General features: G+C 40.2%; 1 protein-coding gene across 1 annotated transcript in view; it reads right to left on the bottom strand.

The window, feature by feature from the left end:
* MYO3A (myosin IIIA) overlaps positions 1-14,183 on the bottom strand; it is a 204,115-nt gene that overhangs the window by 156,626 nt on the left and 33,306 nt on the right. The window contains exons 5-6 of the mRNA XM_070408411.1: positions 6,951-7,027; positions 1,157-1,302 (exon numbers count right to left, since the gene is read on the bottom strand). Coding sequence (XP_070264512.1) covers positions 1,157-1,302; positions 6,951-7,027 — 223 coding nt within the window. The remainder of the gene's footprint in view (positions 1-1,156; positions 1,303-6,950; positions 7,028-14,183) is intronic.

Genomic DNA, 14,183 nt, shown 5'->3' with positions numbered 1-14,183 from the left:
AGACGTGGTGTAGAGCAGGTTTTCTGTTCTTTTCTGTAATCTTGTTTCTCCACTTACCAAATAAGCAATATATTTTACAAACAATCAGGCCTAAAAATATATTGACATTGTTATGTGTTATTATTCAGAACCTATAGATAGGACAGGAAATTTAAAAGTAACATCACGAAGTCAAATGTTTGGTGTTATTATAATTTAATTACATGCCAAATATTCCAAAAGGATCCATTCGGAAATGAATATAAAATATTGGCATGAATTCTTAGGACTGGAAAACGACCCCCAAGACTTCGTACATATGATTATATGTTCTATAGGTGTTGGGACCAGAGAATTTAACAGAAAATGTGCTAACAAACTATAACATACCACCTACCACTCAGCCCTGGACCCCGTCATTCCATTAGAATTAAGGTACCAGGCAAAATCCTTAAGAAAGTCTTCATAAGATATTATATCTATACTAACTATAGGCAGTCTTTTCATACCAGCTTTCTGAACTATCTAGGAACTAACCAAATATATAAAATAGAGTTTAATTAGTAATAGAAAAAGCAGGGGAAAGTTTGTCAATATACACACTGAACGGGAGGGGTCTACATAGATACAAGAGTGTGCTTTCCTGGCTCCAAAGAAAAGAATTCTTCTAGGTCTACTGTTTAATGTTAATATATTCAAAACATTAACATATTTTAAATAATTATTATTTTATCAGTAAATTTTATTTATAATTTCTTAATGTTATTTTAAAGTCCTAGACAAAGAGAAGTCTTAGCAAGCAGTGAAATAACTAGAATGATAGAGTGAAGAGAATCAAATCACTGTTGCATTGACTGTGGACTAGGGTGCCTCACCGACTAATTTGGGAGCGGGTAAAGACTGGGAGGAACTGCTTTTTCTGATATCAAATCCTTACAAGAAAAAAAAAAGGCATACCAAGTATCAAGAAAAAACTCTTCTACTCAAACAGACCAAGAAAATGAAACTATTAAACAAACACAATATCTCGAAGAAATAGAATGATATTCCAGGCCTCTTTGCTCCCAACTTGCTGAAATATATCTGAGTATTTCCATGATGAGCATGATGAGCACTCAGTAGCTGGAGGAAGAAAACTGGGCTGCAGACACTGGGCAGAGTGTCAGAATCCACTGACCTTGGTATTTTGAAGAGTGCTCGCATGGGATGCAGGTCGGCTAGTGGAGGGTCTCCATCCCCTAGCTCAATGGCCGTGATCCCCAGGGACCACGTGTCACACCTGGCATCATAAGTGGTATCCAATTGCTGTTCACATGCAATCACCTAGTGGAAAATGAAAGAAAAAAAAGTGAAGTTTGTGACTTTAACAAGCATGTAGCAAGACGTTTAGAATAATGTGTAAGTGTTCAAGCTGATGAAGTCTGATAGCTACAAGTAAAGCCAGTAACTTGGGAGAGTAAAAGCTTAAACTGTTATTAGCGGTAGTATTTTCAGACTGAGAACAGAGAATACCTTAGCAAACACAGGTTTGCAAACATAAGGGAAGAAGCCTATGAAAAGAAATATTTTTGAAAATGTCAAACAGAAAGGGCAAAGAAACAGTGTCCCAAATGGAAAGAGATGGGATCAAATGCACAGCTAAAGACTATGCAATCCCTGTCACTCAGTGAACATCTGATTAGTGAATGAAGTCATTTGTCATGGCAAGATAAAGAACATATCTTATTGAATTAAAAAATAAGGTTGAGAGCAGTATAATGAAATGGCCTTGATCTCTCCTGGTAACTGGAAGGCAAGGGAGGAATGAGACAAGTTTGAAGGAATGCAATAAGGTTTACACCATTAATAAAAGAAAAATATACTGAGTAAAAATAAACATTGGTAAAGATTTATCAATATTTACCTGGGAGCATTCTAAACGGTAAACTACAGCCAGGTTTTAAAAATTTTCACTAATCAAAGGATATAATAGAGAAATAAGAAAAAATGGATTTTTTTGCAATATTATAAGATAGTATTACAGAGAACAATTACTAAATAATTACCTCAGAATTTATTTCTAAATATGCAAATATAAACACAGATGGACTGCAAATAATGTCTCATAACATCAATGCTCACAGAAAGAAAATTCAACTTTACATTTAAAAACTATTTACATTTTTAAAAATTTTACATTTTGTGAATTCCAACTTTTAAGAGAAATAAAAATGATTTGGGGATGATGGCAGGTTAGAGTTTATCATTTAACTACAGTACTTTGAAATGATACATAAAGCAAAAGAAATCTAAGGCCCTGTCTGGAACAATATTTCATCTGTCTGACTCCATTTAACATCAAGCTTAATACATTAAAGTATCCCGGTGTTGGCACAGAGTTTACTTGGTAGCATTTACACACATTCCATCCAGGAAGGGTGACTCCTTCATAAATATATCTTTACTCGTACCTAATACTATCAGCAAGAACAGAAAAGAGTTTAAATGTAAACATATGAGTGTGATTAAAAAATAAAAGGAAGGCAATGATAAACAAAACATCTAGGACAGAAGTTCCTCCAGGAAGGAGGCAAGAAGATGGGATAGAGGAATATAGAAGCAAATGTATGCTATTGGGTTGAATAAATAGACAAGAAGGCCATAATCAATTCTATTCTTAGCACCTGTAGTGTGCATAAATTATATGTATGTGTGCATAAACTATATGTATCTCTCTCTCTCTCTCTCTATTTCTATCTCTATCTCTATCTCTATCTCTATCTATCTCTCCCTAGAGAGAGAATATATAGCTTCCCAACTTAGTCAGTATGATGATGGGGACAAAATCTTACACAGCACTTTCCAACTTGTCCTACCAATGTATCCTCTACACTAATAAAAGAGAAACATGGTAATTAGCATACGACCACTACCCTTCCCATTGGCTAATCAGGGTGATATGCAAATTAACTGTCAGCCAAGATGGCGGCCGGCAGCCAGGCAGCTTGAAGCGGAACAGGAGGCTTGCTTGCTCCAATGACGGAGGAAGCCAAGGTTCCCCGCCTGCTGCCACCTGGCTCTGAGCTCCTGAAGCAACAGCTCCAAAAGATACAATGTTTCAATTATAGAAGCTAAAAGATGGCGGTTAATTTGCATATACCAGTTGCGAGGGAAGACTGAGGACAACATGGAGGCCAAGCGGTACAGAAGGGAGCTAAGTAGAGGCCTTGAGGACAGAAACGGAGCCAAGGCTGCGGAGGTGGGAGGTGGGAGGTGGGAGGTGGGAGGGCAAGCCCAGCCACAGCCTCTGCGAGGAGGGGCAGTGGCTCGGAGGGGAATGGGCAGCGCTTGGGAGCGGGAGGGGAAACCCGCCACAGCGCCTGGGAGCTGAGGGGAAACCCGCCACAGTGCCTGGGAGCAGGAGGGGAAACCCAGCAGGAGTGGCTGGGAGCAGGAGGGGAAACTGGCCACAGCCCTGTCACAGGGACAGGCGTCCTCTGGAGCCAGGCCGATCTGAGCCTGTAGGCCTGTGCATAGGCCCAGAGCAGCCGAAGTCCGGAATGCCGGGCCTACGCTTGCAGGTGCAAAGCGGCCGGGCTTGGGGTGGGAACATCCCCAGGACCCAGGCACTCCAAGCTGGCGCACACCCAAGCGGCCAGGAACTGGGCGGGAACGTCCCCTGCAGCGAGTGAGCAGACAGCAGGGCCCTGCTTGCCACTGTCCGTGGCAGCGAGGGGCAAGCAGTCCCTTGCAGGGCCCCCACAGAGAGCAGACACCAGGGCCCTGCTTGCCCCTGTGGTGGCGAGCCAGAGAGAAGACAGCAGGGCGCTGCTTGCCCCTGACCCCAGCGGCGAAGGATAGGCAGGCCCCTACAGAGAGCAGACACCAGGGCCTACGGAGGCGTCAAGCAGGCAGGTCGCAGAGAGCAGAGGACCATGGGGAGCCGTCAGTAGGACATCCCCTGAGGGCTCCCAGATTGGAGAGGGTGCAGATCGGGCTGAGGGACCCCTCCTTCCCCGTGCACGAATTTCGTGCACCGGGCCCCTAGTATATAATAAAACCCTAATATGCAAATCAACTGACCGGTGGAACGACCAGTCGCTATGACATGCACTGACCACCAGGGGGCAGATGCTCAATGTAGGACAGTGATGGTGAACCTTTTGAGCTCGGCGTGTCAGCATTTTGAAAAACCCTAACTTAACTCTGGTGCCGTGTCACATATAGAAATGTTTTGATATTTGCAACCATAGTAAAACAAAGACTTATATTTTTGATATTTATTTTATATATTTAAATGCCATTTAACAAAGAAAAATCAACCAAAAAAATGAGTTCGCGTGTCACAGGTTCGCCATCACTGACATAGGAGCTGCCCCCAGCCCACAGGCCCCTACAGGCGGCAGTGGCAGGGGGCGGGGGTGGCGAGCGAGTGGCACCAGGCCAGCCAAGGAGGGTGTGAGCAGGGGCCTCAATCACCTCGCCGATCACCCCCCAGATTGGCCCTGATCACTGGCCAGGCCTAGGGACCCTACGCATGCATGAATTTCATGCACCGGGCCTCTAGTTTTTAATATCATAGGAGAGTGAAATGCTGAAATCAGAAAGTATAGCCTGAAGTACCGGAAGAAAGCATGAGTCCCAAGTTTTGTATTAAAAATTGATGTGCAGCCCTAGCTGGTTGCTCAGTAGTTAGAGCACCGGCCCATTGACTGAAGGGTCCTAGGTTTGATTCCAGTCAAGGGCACGTACATCAGTTGCAGCTTGATCCCTGGCCCTGGTCGGAGCATGTGCAGAAGGCAACCAATCAATGTATCTCTCTCTGTCTCTCCTCCTCCCTTCCACTCTCTCTCTCTAAAAGTCAATGGAAAAAATATCCTCAGGTGAGGATTAATAATAACAAAAAATTCATATTCAATATAAAATGGAATATTACTCAGCCATAAGAAAGAATGAAATATTACCATTAGTGACAGCATGGATGGACCTAGAAGGTATTACGCTAAGTAAAATATGTCAGTCCAAGAAGGACAAATACCATATGATTTCATTTTTATGTGGAATCTAAAAAACAATATAAACAAATAAACAAAACAGAAAGACTCATAAATACAGAGAACAGACTGAATAAGCTTGTCTGACTGTCTAGTAATGCACATTAAGTAGTATAAATTTTAGCCTGGCTTCGTAACTCAGTGGTTGAGCTTAGTCCTCTGAACCAGGAGGTCGTGGTTTAATTCTTGATCAGGGCACATACCGGGTTTCAGATTCGATCTCCAGTGGGGGTTGTGCAGGAGGCAGCCGATCAATGATTCTCTCTCATCATTGATATTTCTATCTCTCTCCCTCTCCCTTCCTATCTGAAATCAATAAAAACATTGTTTAAAGTATAAATTTTAATTATTAACTCATAGTACTTTGGTAATTAAATTTTAGATAGGTCAAAATATTTCCTTTTACGCATAGGGTGGTTTCAAGACCCATTAATCAAATTGTTTTTTACTGAGTGACAAACTTAAACATATAATAATGGCTTTGTTACTATAAATTAACATTAAAAATTATAAAGCTAGATAATCAGTTATTTAATATTAATTATATGATAATATAATGATTGTATCTTATAGTATTTATTATATTAATAAATATGTGAATAAAATGCAATGCTTGGTATTATAGCTATATTTTATTAATTTCTCAGTTTTAAAATTTTTTCATAAGCTGCTAAAACTAGCAATATATCAGGACAAACTCTAAAAAAACTTTCATTTGAGATTTTCTTATTTATTTTGTTTTTGCTTATATGACTATATTTTTTATTTTTATTCTAAGATGTACTCACTGCTACAAAGTTTTTTAATCCACTGGAGTCTTTAAAAGTTTCTTAAGATGAAAAAATAAGTTTCTTAAGATAATTTATCCTTTCTCCATATTTTACTATTACTTTTACAATTTAACCTTTTTGCAAGTAATAATTGAATGAGTATCCAAATAGAAAAAGCACAACAGGATTTAATCCTCAAACAAATTTAATTATAAGATTTTGCTATATTAATGTAGTGTTTGAATTACTTCTCCTCCCTTCACTCCTTAGGAAATTGTAGATAAATAGCAGAGCTATTCCTTTCCCAAAGGGTGCAGAGAGAGTGTTGTTTTCTGATAAACATAATTAAAAAGACCCAGCATTAACAGTGACTGTGGAGAGAAGATGCGACTCTAGAATACTCTTCCTTAACTATCTCGGCCGTTTTCTACAACTTCCCAACACTAATAATGAAAAGAATCTACCAAAGCTGAGCACAGTCCCTAAGCAGAGTGACTCCATATGGAAATCTGTTGTATAGATGAACAGACCTGAATCTGATTTCAATAAGGCTAGTGGTTTTCATTATATTTCTGCTATAATTTAAGAACAGAATCTAAGCATCATTTATATAGAAACATGCTAAACAATGAAAAGTAAATTTAATGAAAAAGTAAGGCTTCAAGCAATTTCTCCTTCTCTCCTCTGATTCACTCATTCACTCAATGCTTCATCTGCTCCTATATTCCTTCACAGCCCATTTATTGAGCACCTCCATGTTCCTCCTCACACATGCAAAAACCTCACCTAAAAGCAACACAACTGACTTTTTCTTCTAGAGCAGCGGTTCTCAACCTGTGGGTCGCAACCCCTTTGGGGGTTGAATGACCCTTTCACAGGGGTCGCCTAAGACCATTGGAAAACACATATATAATTACATATTGTTTTTGTGATTAATCACTATGCTTTAATTATGTTCAATTTGTAACAATGAAAGTGGGGGTCACCACAACATGAGGAACTGTATTAAAGGGTCGCGGCATTAGGAAGGTTGAGAACCACTTCTGTAGCAGCTCCCCACAATAAAGAATCTAGAGTTATTCCAAAACACACATGGAGAGAGAGTACTCATGAAAAGGCAAGTCAGAAAGGATCAAATACATCTGTCTCCCTCAAAACTCTATCTGACCTCAGGAGCCATCCAAAATGGTGTTCCTACGGATGTGTTCCGGCGGTGCCAGGTGCTGGTGAGCTGTGCAGACACACCTGGAAGGGAGAGACAAGACTTACTTCTTGTATTAACGCTTCATGTAAACAGATTCTAATTGCAGTAAAATTTCTTACAAAGTAATATTAAAATTCTGTTCCCTTAAGCTGCCACTGGACTTGAACTTTACATTAAAGTTTCCCAAGTCCGGATTTTTGCACAGCCAAAATACAGAATGGTCCCCCGTTTTTCATTTCTCATATCCAAATATATGCATCCGAACAAATGCATCATTTCAAGTTTTAGGTCCTCCATGCTGACTTTTAATCTGCTTTTGATCATACTAACTTCTATTTCTATTTTGGCATTTAATTGTTATTTAAATGGTATGCTTCCTACCCTCTCCCTCCCTCTGTCCACTATCAATTTCTGGTGAATCTGAAAATATTTTATGGTGGCATTCACCTAGGGCAGTGGTTGGCAAACTGCAGTTCGCAAGCCACATGCAGCTCTTTGGCCCCTTGAGTGTGGCTCTTCCACAAAATAATGACTTCTGCGCATGGGCCACAAAGTTTCAATCGCACTGTACGTGCGCGCCCGCACGTGGTATTTTGTGGAAGAGCCACACTCAAGGGGTCAAAGAGCCACATGTGGCTCACGAGCCGCAGTTTGCCGACCTCTGACTAGGGGGTGACTGGAAGTTTCAAATTAACAGCATCTATTTAAACCAGCACCATTAGTAGAATCTGTTCTTTTCTTTGAGAGAGAATATAAACCAAAGGACTACAATGAAGAGGTACAACCAAATATTTCAATCATGTCATCCCATTACTTCCAACTGGTTAGACATAATCATAACTGACCCTTAAGAAAATTAGGAGGGAAGTCTCTCTCCTCGCATTTTAATATCACAGGAGAGTGATACTAACAGCAAGAACTCCTGCTCTTCACACAGGGCCTGGTTACTTGCTTCTGACTGTTCAGTGCTGCTTCCCTTGACCTCCTCTGGAATTGGTAGGTTAGATCCAAATCCTGGGCTTCCACTCCCTGGTTTCCCTGGTTTGAAAAGTACCTCCCGGGCGTCACATTTGTTTTGGGCTCTGGATGTTTATCTTTCCAGGTACAAGCCAAATAGAACAAAGGCACTAATAGAAACTTAATATTGGATACATTTGATTCCTTTAAGGCAGCGGTTCTCAACCTGTGGGTCACGACCCCTTTGGGGGTCGAACGACCCTTTCACAGGGGTCACCTAGGACCATCAGAAAACACATGTTGTTTTTGTGATTAATCACTATGCTTTAATTATGTTCAATTTGTAACGATGAAATTGGGGGTCACCACAACATGAGGAACTGTATTAAAGGGTCGCGGCATTAGGAAGGTTGAGAACCACTGCTTTAAGATGACATTTAACATTTATCATGAAATTCAGCCAAATGGGCGTTTCACTGGTGGAAATGTACTTGAGCAAAGGGGCAGGTAGTATGTTTTGGTTCTACATTAATTGCCTCCCTTAATGACCTACTCCATCTACATGTAAACCCCGTCCTAAACAGACTTCATCGATGGCCTTCAAATTTTGCCTATAAAGAAATTTATTTGACAGAAAAAAATCCTCACCAAATCATTTTTCAAATTCAAAGGAGATTTTCTAACCTGTGCTTGAAGGTTCTCCATTAAATATTTCCTAGCAGACTATCTGAAGAAAGGGAATCAGCACTTATTGAATTGCATTTCTCTAAAAGACATCCTCTACCTCTACTCCAGGCATTCTACTTTTAGAAAAATTAAATTTAATTCTAAACATTTGAACTTGTCTTTTTCTATGAATTAAAGGCAGAAGTCAATAAGCTTGAATTTCACAGTAGTATCGATATACAATTAATTATGTAAATGAAAAAAGGATTTAAAAAGCAATTTAATTTAAAATTGATTCTAAATTTACCAAAATATAATCTAAGGGCTTATAATTATTTACAAAAAAATTAAATTATATTTGACTCTTTATGAATATTTTTGTTTCAAATTCATAAAAATAGTTTAAGAATTCAAATATCATATAATTGAAAGGGAAAGGGAAAGGAAAAAACGACAACCAAGTAAAAAATCAGAAGTATTGCTTCTGGCAGAAAAATAACATTTTAGGCTAATCACATGGTACATTTTTTCTCTTTCTGGGTATGAAATTTATGTCATCAAAATTGGCATTTTTCAGCAAGTATTCATGTCTCAGCGTCTGAATTTATAGACACAGGTGGCAGAAAATATTTCACAGCAGATATTTATGAAAGGATGCTGACGAAAGGTAGACCATTCAGGCTCTCTGTCTTAGAAGTGTGACTTTTTAGTGGAGACTCTCAGGGAAGGAGATAACTAGAGCTGAGTCAACCAATGGCAGGGCTCTAAGGATTAGACCAGGTGAGGCTGCATGTGAGGTCCAAGGCTGCCACAGCTCTCTTCTTAGGAGGTTGGTGGTCCACTTTTCCCTTGACTTTGCAAGCCAGCCAGTGTTGTTTTCAGTTCTTGCCACAGTTGGTCAGTTAGCTTCTGTTGCTTACAGCCAAGGAACCCTGCCTAATGCAAGACCCTACTGATTTTACATATGAAGGAGCAAATGTTTCACTTCCAAAGTCTTTAATCACACATCCTAAACAGTAAAAATACTTTTGAGCAAGTACACTGTACATAGATATAAAGACAATTCTCTAAATATCTACTAGCATATTAATATAGACATTATGAAATATAAAATGAAGAAAATTATAAAGGATGATATTACAATAACTGTAATAAGGTATGAATATTTCTTTCTGCACTCCAATAATATTTTGCAAACACCCTGGTATTGATTGACATTCCCTTCAAAGACAACTGCTCTAAGGAGTGCTAGGGTAATGAATTACAATGCTCTTGGAGTCTCATACTGTATGGAAACAAAAATTCAACCCAGATTATAAAGAAAGGAAAACAAAAATAAGTGAAAAAGGACAAAGTAGCCTTAGCCGGTTTTTCTCAGTGGATAAATCGTTGGCCTGTGGACCAAAGGGCCCAAGGTTCAATTCTGGTCAAGGGCATGTGCCTTGATTGCAGGCTCCTCCTTGGCCCCAGCCCTGGTCAGGACTCATGCAGGAGGCAACCAATCGATGTGTTTCTCTCACATTGATGTTTCCCTCTGTCTTTCCCTCTCTCTTCCCTAAAAATCAATAGAAAAATATCATTGGATGAGGATTAACAACAACAAAAAGTAGAATAAGAAACCTATGCCTTAGCCCGTTTGGCTCAGTGGATAGAGCGTCGGCTTGTGGACCAAAGGGTCCTGTGTTAGATTCTGATTCCAGTCAAGGGCATGTACCTTGATTGCAGGCTCCTCCCCGGCCCAGGCTCCTGGTCAGGAGGCAACCAATGGATGTGTTTCTCTCACATCGATATTTCTCTCTGTCTTTCCCTCTTTCTTCCATTCTCTCAAAAAAGCAGTGGAAAAATATCCTCGGGTGAGGATAAAAAACAAGAAAGAAAGAAACCTATGAGTTGGAGAATATTGGATGATTGTCACATAGAAACAGGACAGATACCCAACTGTGAAAGTGACAGAGGAAGTCATTTACCAAATTTCATATTTGCTGACTGCTTCTGCAATGACTGTTAAGCCTCAAGATCATTTACTAAGACAAAGAGCTTCAGAGCTAGAAGGCAACTTAATGGTCAGGAATGTTCATTTTCGGAGTAGTAAACTTCAACCGGAGAGAAAAATGAGTTTCCTGAGGACACATGGCATTTTGATTCAGTATAAATTCTCACAAGGAAAGCAGTTAATAGGTAGAAAAATATAAATTCTATTAAGAAATGATTGACACAAATGACTTTAAGAGGCAACAGGAATCCAAATTATGAATTCAGGAGCCCTGGGATGTAAAGGAGATTAGGGAAATCATCTGGTCCAGAGAGGAACTAATGGAATAAGTCACCAAAGTAAACAGTTACATAAGCATCACAAGAGAGAAAACGCCAAAGGGTGGAAAATTCCAGGCAGAAAGTTGGGGTAATGAAAGGATATCGAAAGAACAGGAGGCCAGAAAGAGATCAGGGCTGAAGAGAAAAAGACTAGAATCAGTAGTCCATTTAAAGTTAAAGCCACAGGAACATGCAGGAGGTTTATGTTAATGGTTCCTCAGTCCTTTGCCTGACTACACTGCTGGAGAACTGTCATGCTATTTTAAGCCCCTCCGCAAGGCATCCTGAGTTGTTTGGTGGCTGTACAGCAGATCTGTTCCCTTTTGCATTAGTCCCATTTCTAGGGAGATTAACGTGCAGGCTTCATCCCTGCAGTCAGAAGATCTTTGAGGGTCTTAGGAACTCAAAACAAACATCCCATGTGTGGGTTTCCAATATGGTTCAAACAGACCAGAAAATTTCAGGGAACTTGATTTTCTATAACCATCCAGTAAAACCCTTGACATCTCAAGAGACCAAAGGTAAGACCGTGGGTTTGTTTGTCAAAAAAAATACTGCGGGAATAAGAATTGAAGTTATAAAAATACAGAATTTTTCCAACAAGAGGAGCCCTAAAATTTATTACACCATCTAATATCCTCATTTCTTTGATGAGGTTAAGACAGTGTGATGATTAATTTTATGCATCGACTTGGCTGAACCACGGGGCCCAGATATTTGGTCAAACATGATTCTGGGTGTGTCTGTAAAGATGTTTTTAAAAATATATTTTTATTGATTTCAGAGAGAGAGATAGAAACATCAATGATGAGAGAGAATCAGGATCAGCTGCCTCCAGCATGCCCCCTACTAGGAATCCAGCCTGCAACCAAGGCATGTGCCCTGACCAAAACGTGACCTTCTGGTTCATAGATCAACGCTCAACCACTTACCCACACTGGCCAGGCTCTGTGAAGGTGTTTCTTGAATAAGGTTAACATTTAAATCAGTGGACTTGAGTGAGGCAGAGTATTCTGCACATTTGGAGAGCCTCATTAAATAAGTAAAAGGCCTTCGTAGGACAAAGACTGACCTCCACTGGGCAAGTTCTTCCAGCAGATTGCCCTTGGACACACTGCAACCCTCCTCCGGGTCCTCACCCACCAGCCTACCATCAGATTTTGGAGTTGCCACGCCTCCACAATTACGTGAGTCTCTCTCATAAGGGAGACTCAGTCTCTCTATATTTATACATATACACATTTATATTCTGTTGATTCTATCTCTCTGGAGAACCCTAATACTGGTTTTGGTTCTGAGAGTGGTTCTAGAGACACAGAATCTTAAAGATGAGTTTTCTGAACTGGTTCTCAGGCTTCTGGAATTGGCTTTCTATTCTGATTAGATTTAAAGACACTACTGACTATTTCCAGTAGGAAAGAGCACTGATAGTCCATGAATGATGTGGTGATAGAAATATGCAAAACATCATCACTGGATACTTGTAACCAAATACCTACAGGAGATACAATTCAGGGTGACCATCTATATGACCTCTTTAAACATTTTTGTCAAACTAATGAGTATAATGAGATTGGCTGTTTGCTTCTAAAGTCACTGGACAAAGTGAGGAAAGAAAAGGATGAGCTCAGGGGTTCAAATTCCCAGTTCAAGTGCTACATAAATGACCTGAAAGCTACTATGTCTGCCCTGAGATAGACCCTTCTCTCATGTAGCTGCAGAGCTGAGATTGCTGAAAACCAAATCCAGAATCTCATCTTGCAAGTGGCTGAATTGCAAATTAATTTCCCAACCTCACAGGGTGTCTACTGTTAAAGTGAGGGCCTTGATTGGAAAGGAATGGGATCCTGAACATTAGAATGTGGACCTGGTGAAGCTGGGGACTTTGAACTACTAAATTATGATAAATGTCTTTGCTGGTACAATTGGTAACCTCTCTATCCCCATCAAAAGAGATTAACTTTGCACTGACTAAGGAAACTGTAATGCTTCCTCTGATGTAGTTGCCTCAGAAGACATCTATTCTCTTAGGACCCACCCTAACCATCTCCCTGCTTCTAAACCAACAACTAGACTCAAGTCCCAGTAGGACCCTAAAGATGAGATACAAAGGTACAAAGAACAACTTGATTTTTCAGATTTATACAGAAATTCAGAGAATATGTGTGGGAATGTTCAACAAAGGTGTAGGATAAGGGTGGAAGGAACATAAATTTGGATCAGACTCAATTTACTGATATGGGGCCTCTAAGCAGAGACACTGCAATTAATATTGTAGCTTGGAGAGTTAAAAAAGCTCTCTATCAGTTTGTTTGGTTGACTCAGACATGGACCAAAAAGTGGTTCCCAGTACATGAATTTGAAATACCTGGACTACATTGGTTTAGTCTACAGGAAAGGATTCAAAGGCTTAGGAAGAGTGGAATGGTAGAGTGTATTTATCATCCAACATGGGAGGGTTCATAGGCCATACCTTTCAACAGAACTGTGAGAAATAACTTTTGAGGGGAGCCCCATAGTCCTTGAAGAGCTCTGTTATCACTCATCTTTGTAGGCTAGAACTTATAATTGGAACTGCTGCAACTAAAGAGGAAAAGCTCAATGCATTGGGAATAATTGATCACAGAGCAGCGGGGGCCAAAGGGTGACCCTCATTTGCCAAAGGCAAGGTGGACATGGTTCCCATAATGGGCAGCAGAGTCAAAGCAGAAATCAGAAGAGTGTGACTTGCAGAGACCAATTGTATTGCCTATGGGATCTCAATGTTCCTAAAAGTTGTAGATGGGAAGCCTACTAAATTCTTACTTGATTTGTGTAAGTAAAATACTTCTAAGTTAAGTGAACAAAAGTCTATCTGGAGCCATAAAAACAGACAGTCATGGCCCCTCAATCAAGTCCAAGACTTCATGTCCTTTATAAACCCAGAAACACTTGCATGAAGGGGAGGTCAACCCCTTAAGGAAGAATCCCAGCACACCACCAAAAGTTATATATTAATCTTTCTTCAACCTTCCCCAAAGGGACCTATGGCCTTTTCCCAGGGTGACTGTGCACTAGGAAAAAGGAAATAATAAGGCTTTTCTGGCATTACTGGGCACTAACTCTGATCTGACACTGATTCCAGGAGATGTCTCAGGTTGCCCTGTTCCACCAGAGTAGGGACTTAGCGGAGGTTAGGTGAGCATTGGAGTTATAGTTCAGGTCCCTCTCACAGTGGGACCAGGCTTTTGTTTTCTCATTGTTGATTTAGGAGACTGGAAT

Source organism: Myotis yumanensis, unplaced genomic scaffold (assembly GCF_028538775.1).
Source record: "Myotis yumanensis isolate MYYU_CA2020_CCGP unplaced genomic scaffold, mMyoYum1.0.hap1 SCAF_1, whole genome shotgun sequence".
Taxonomy (NCBI): domain Eukaryota; kingdom Metazoa; phylum Chordata; class Mammalia; order Chiroptera; family Vespertilionidae; genus Myotis; species Myotis yumanensis.
Note: the sequence above shows the minus strand (reverse complement) of the source record. Positions and strands in the feature narration are given on the sequence as shown.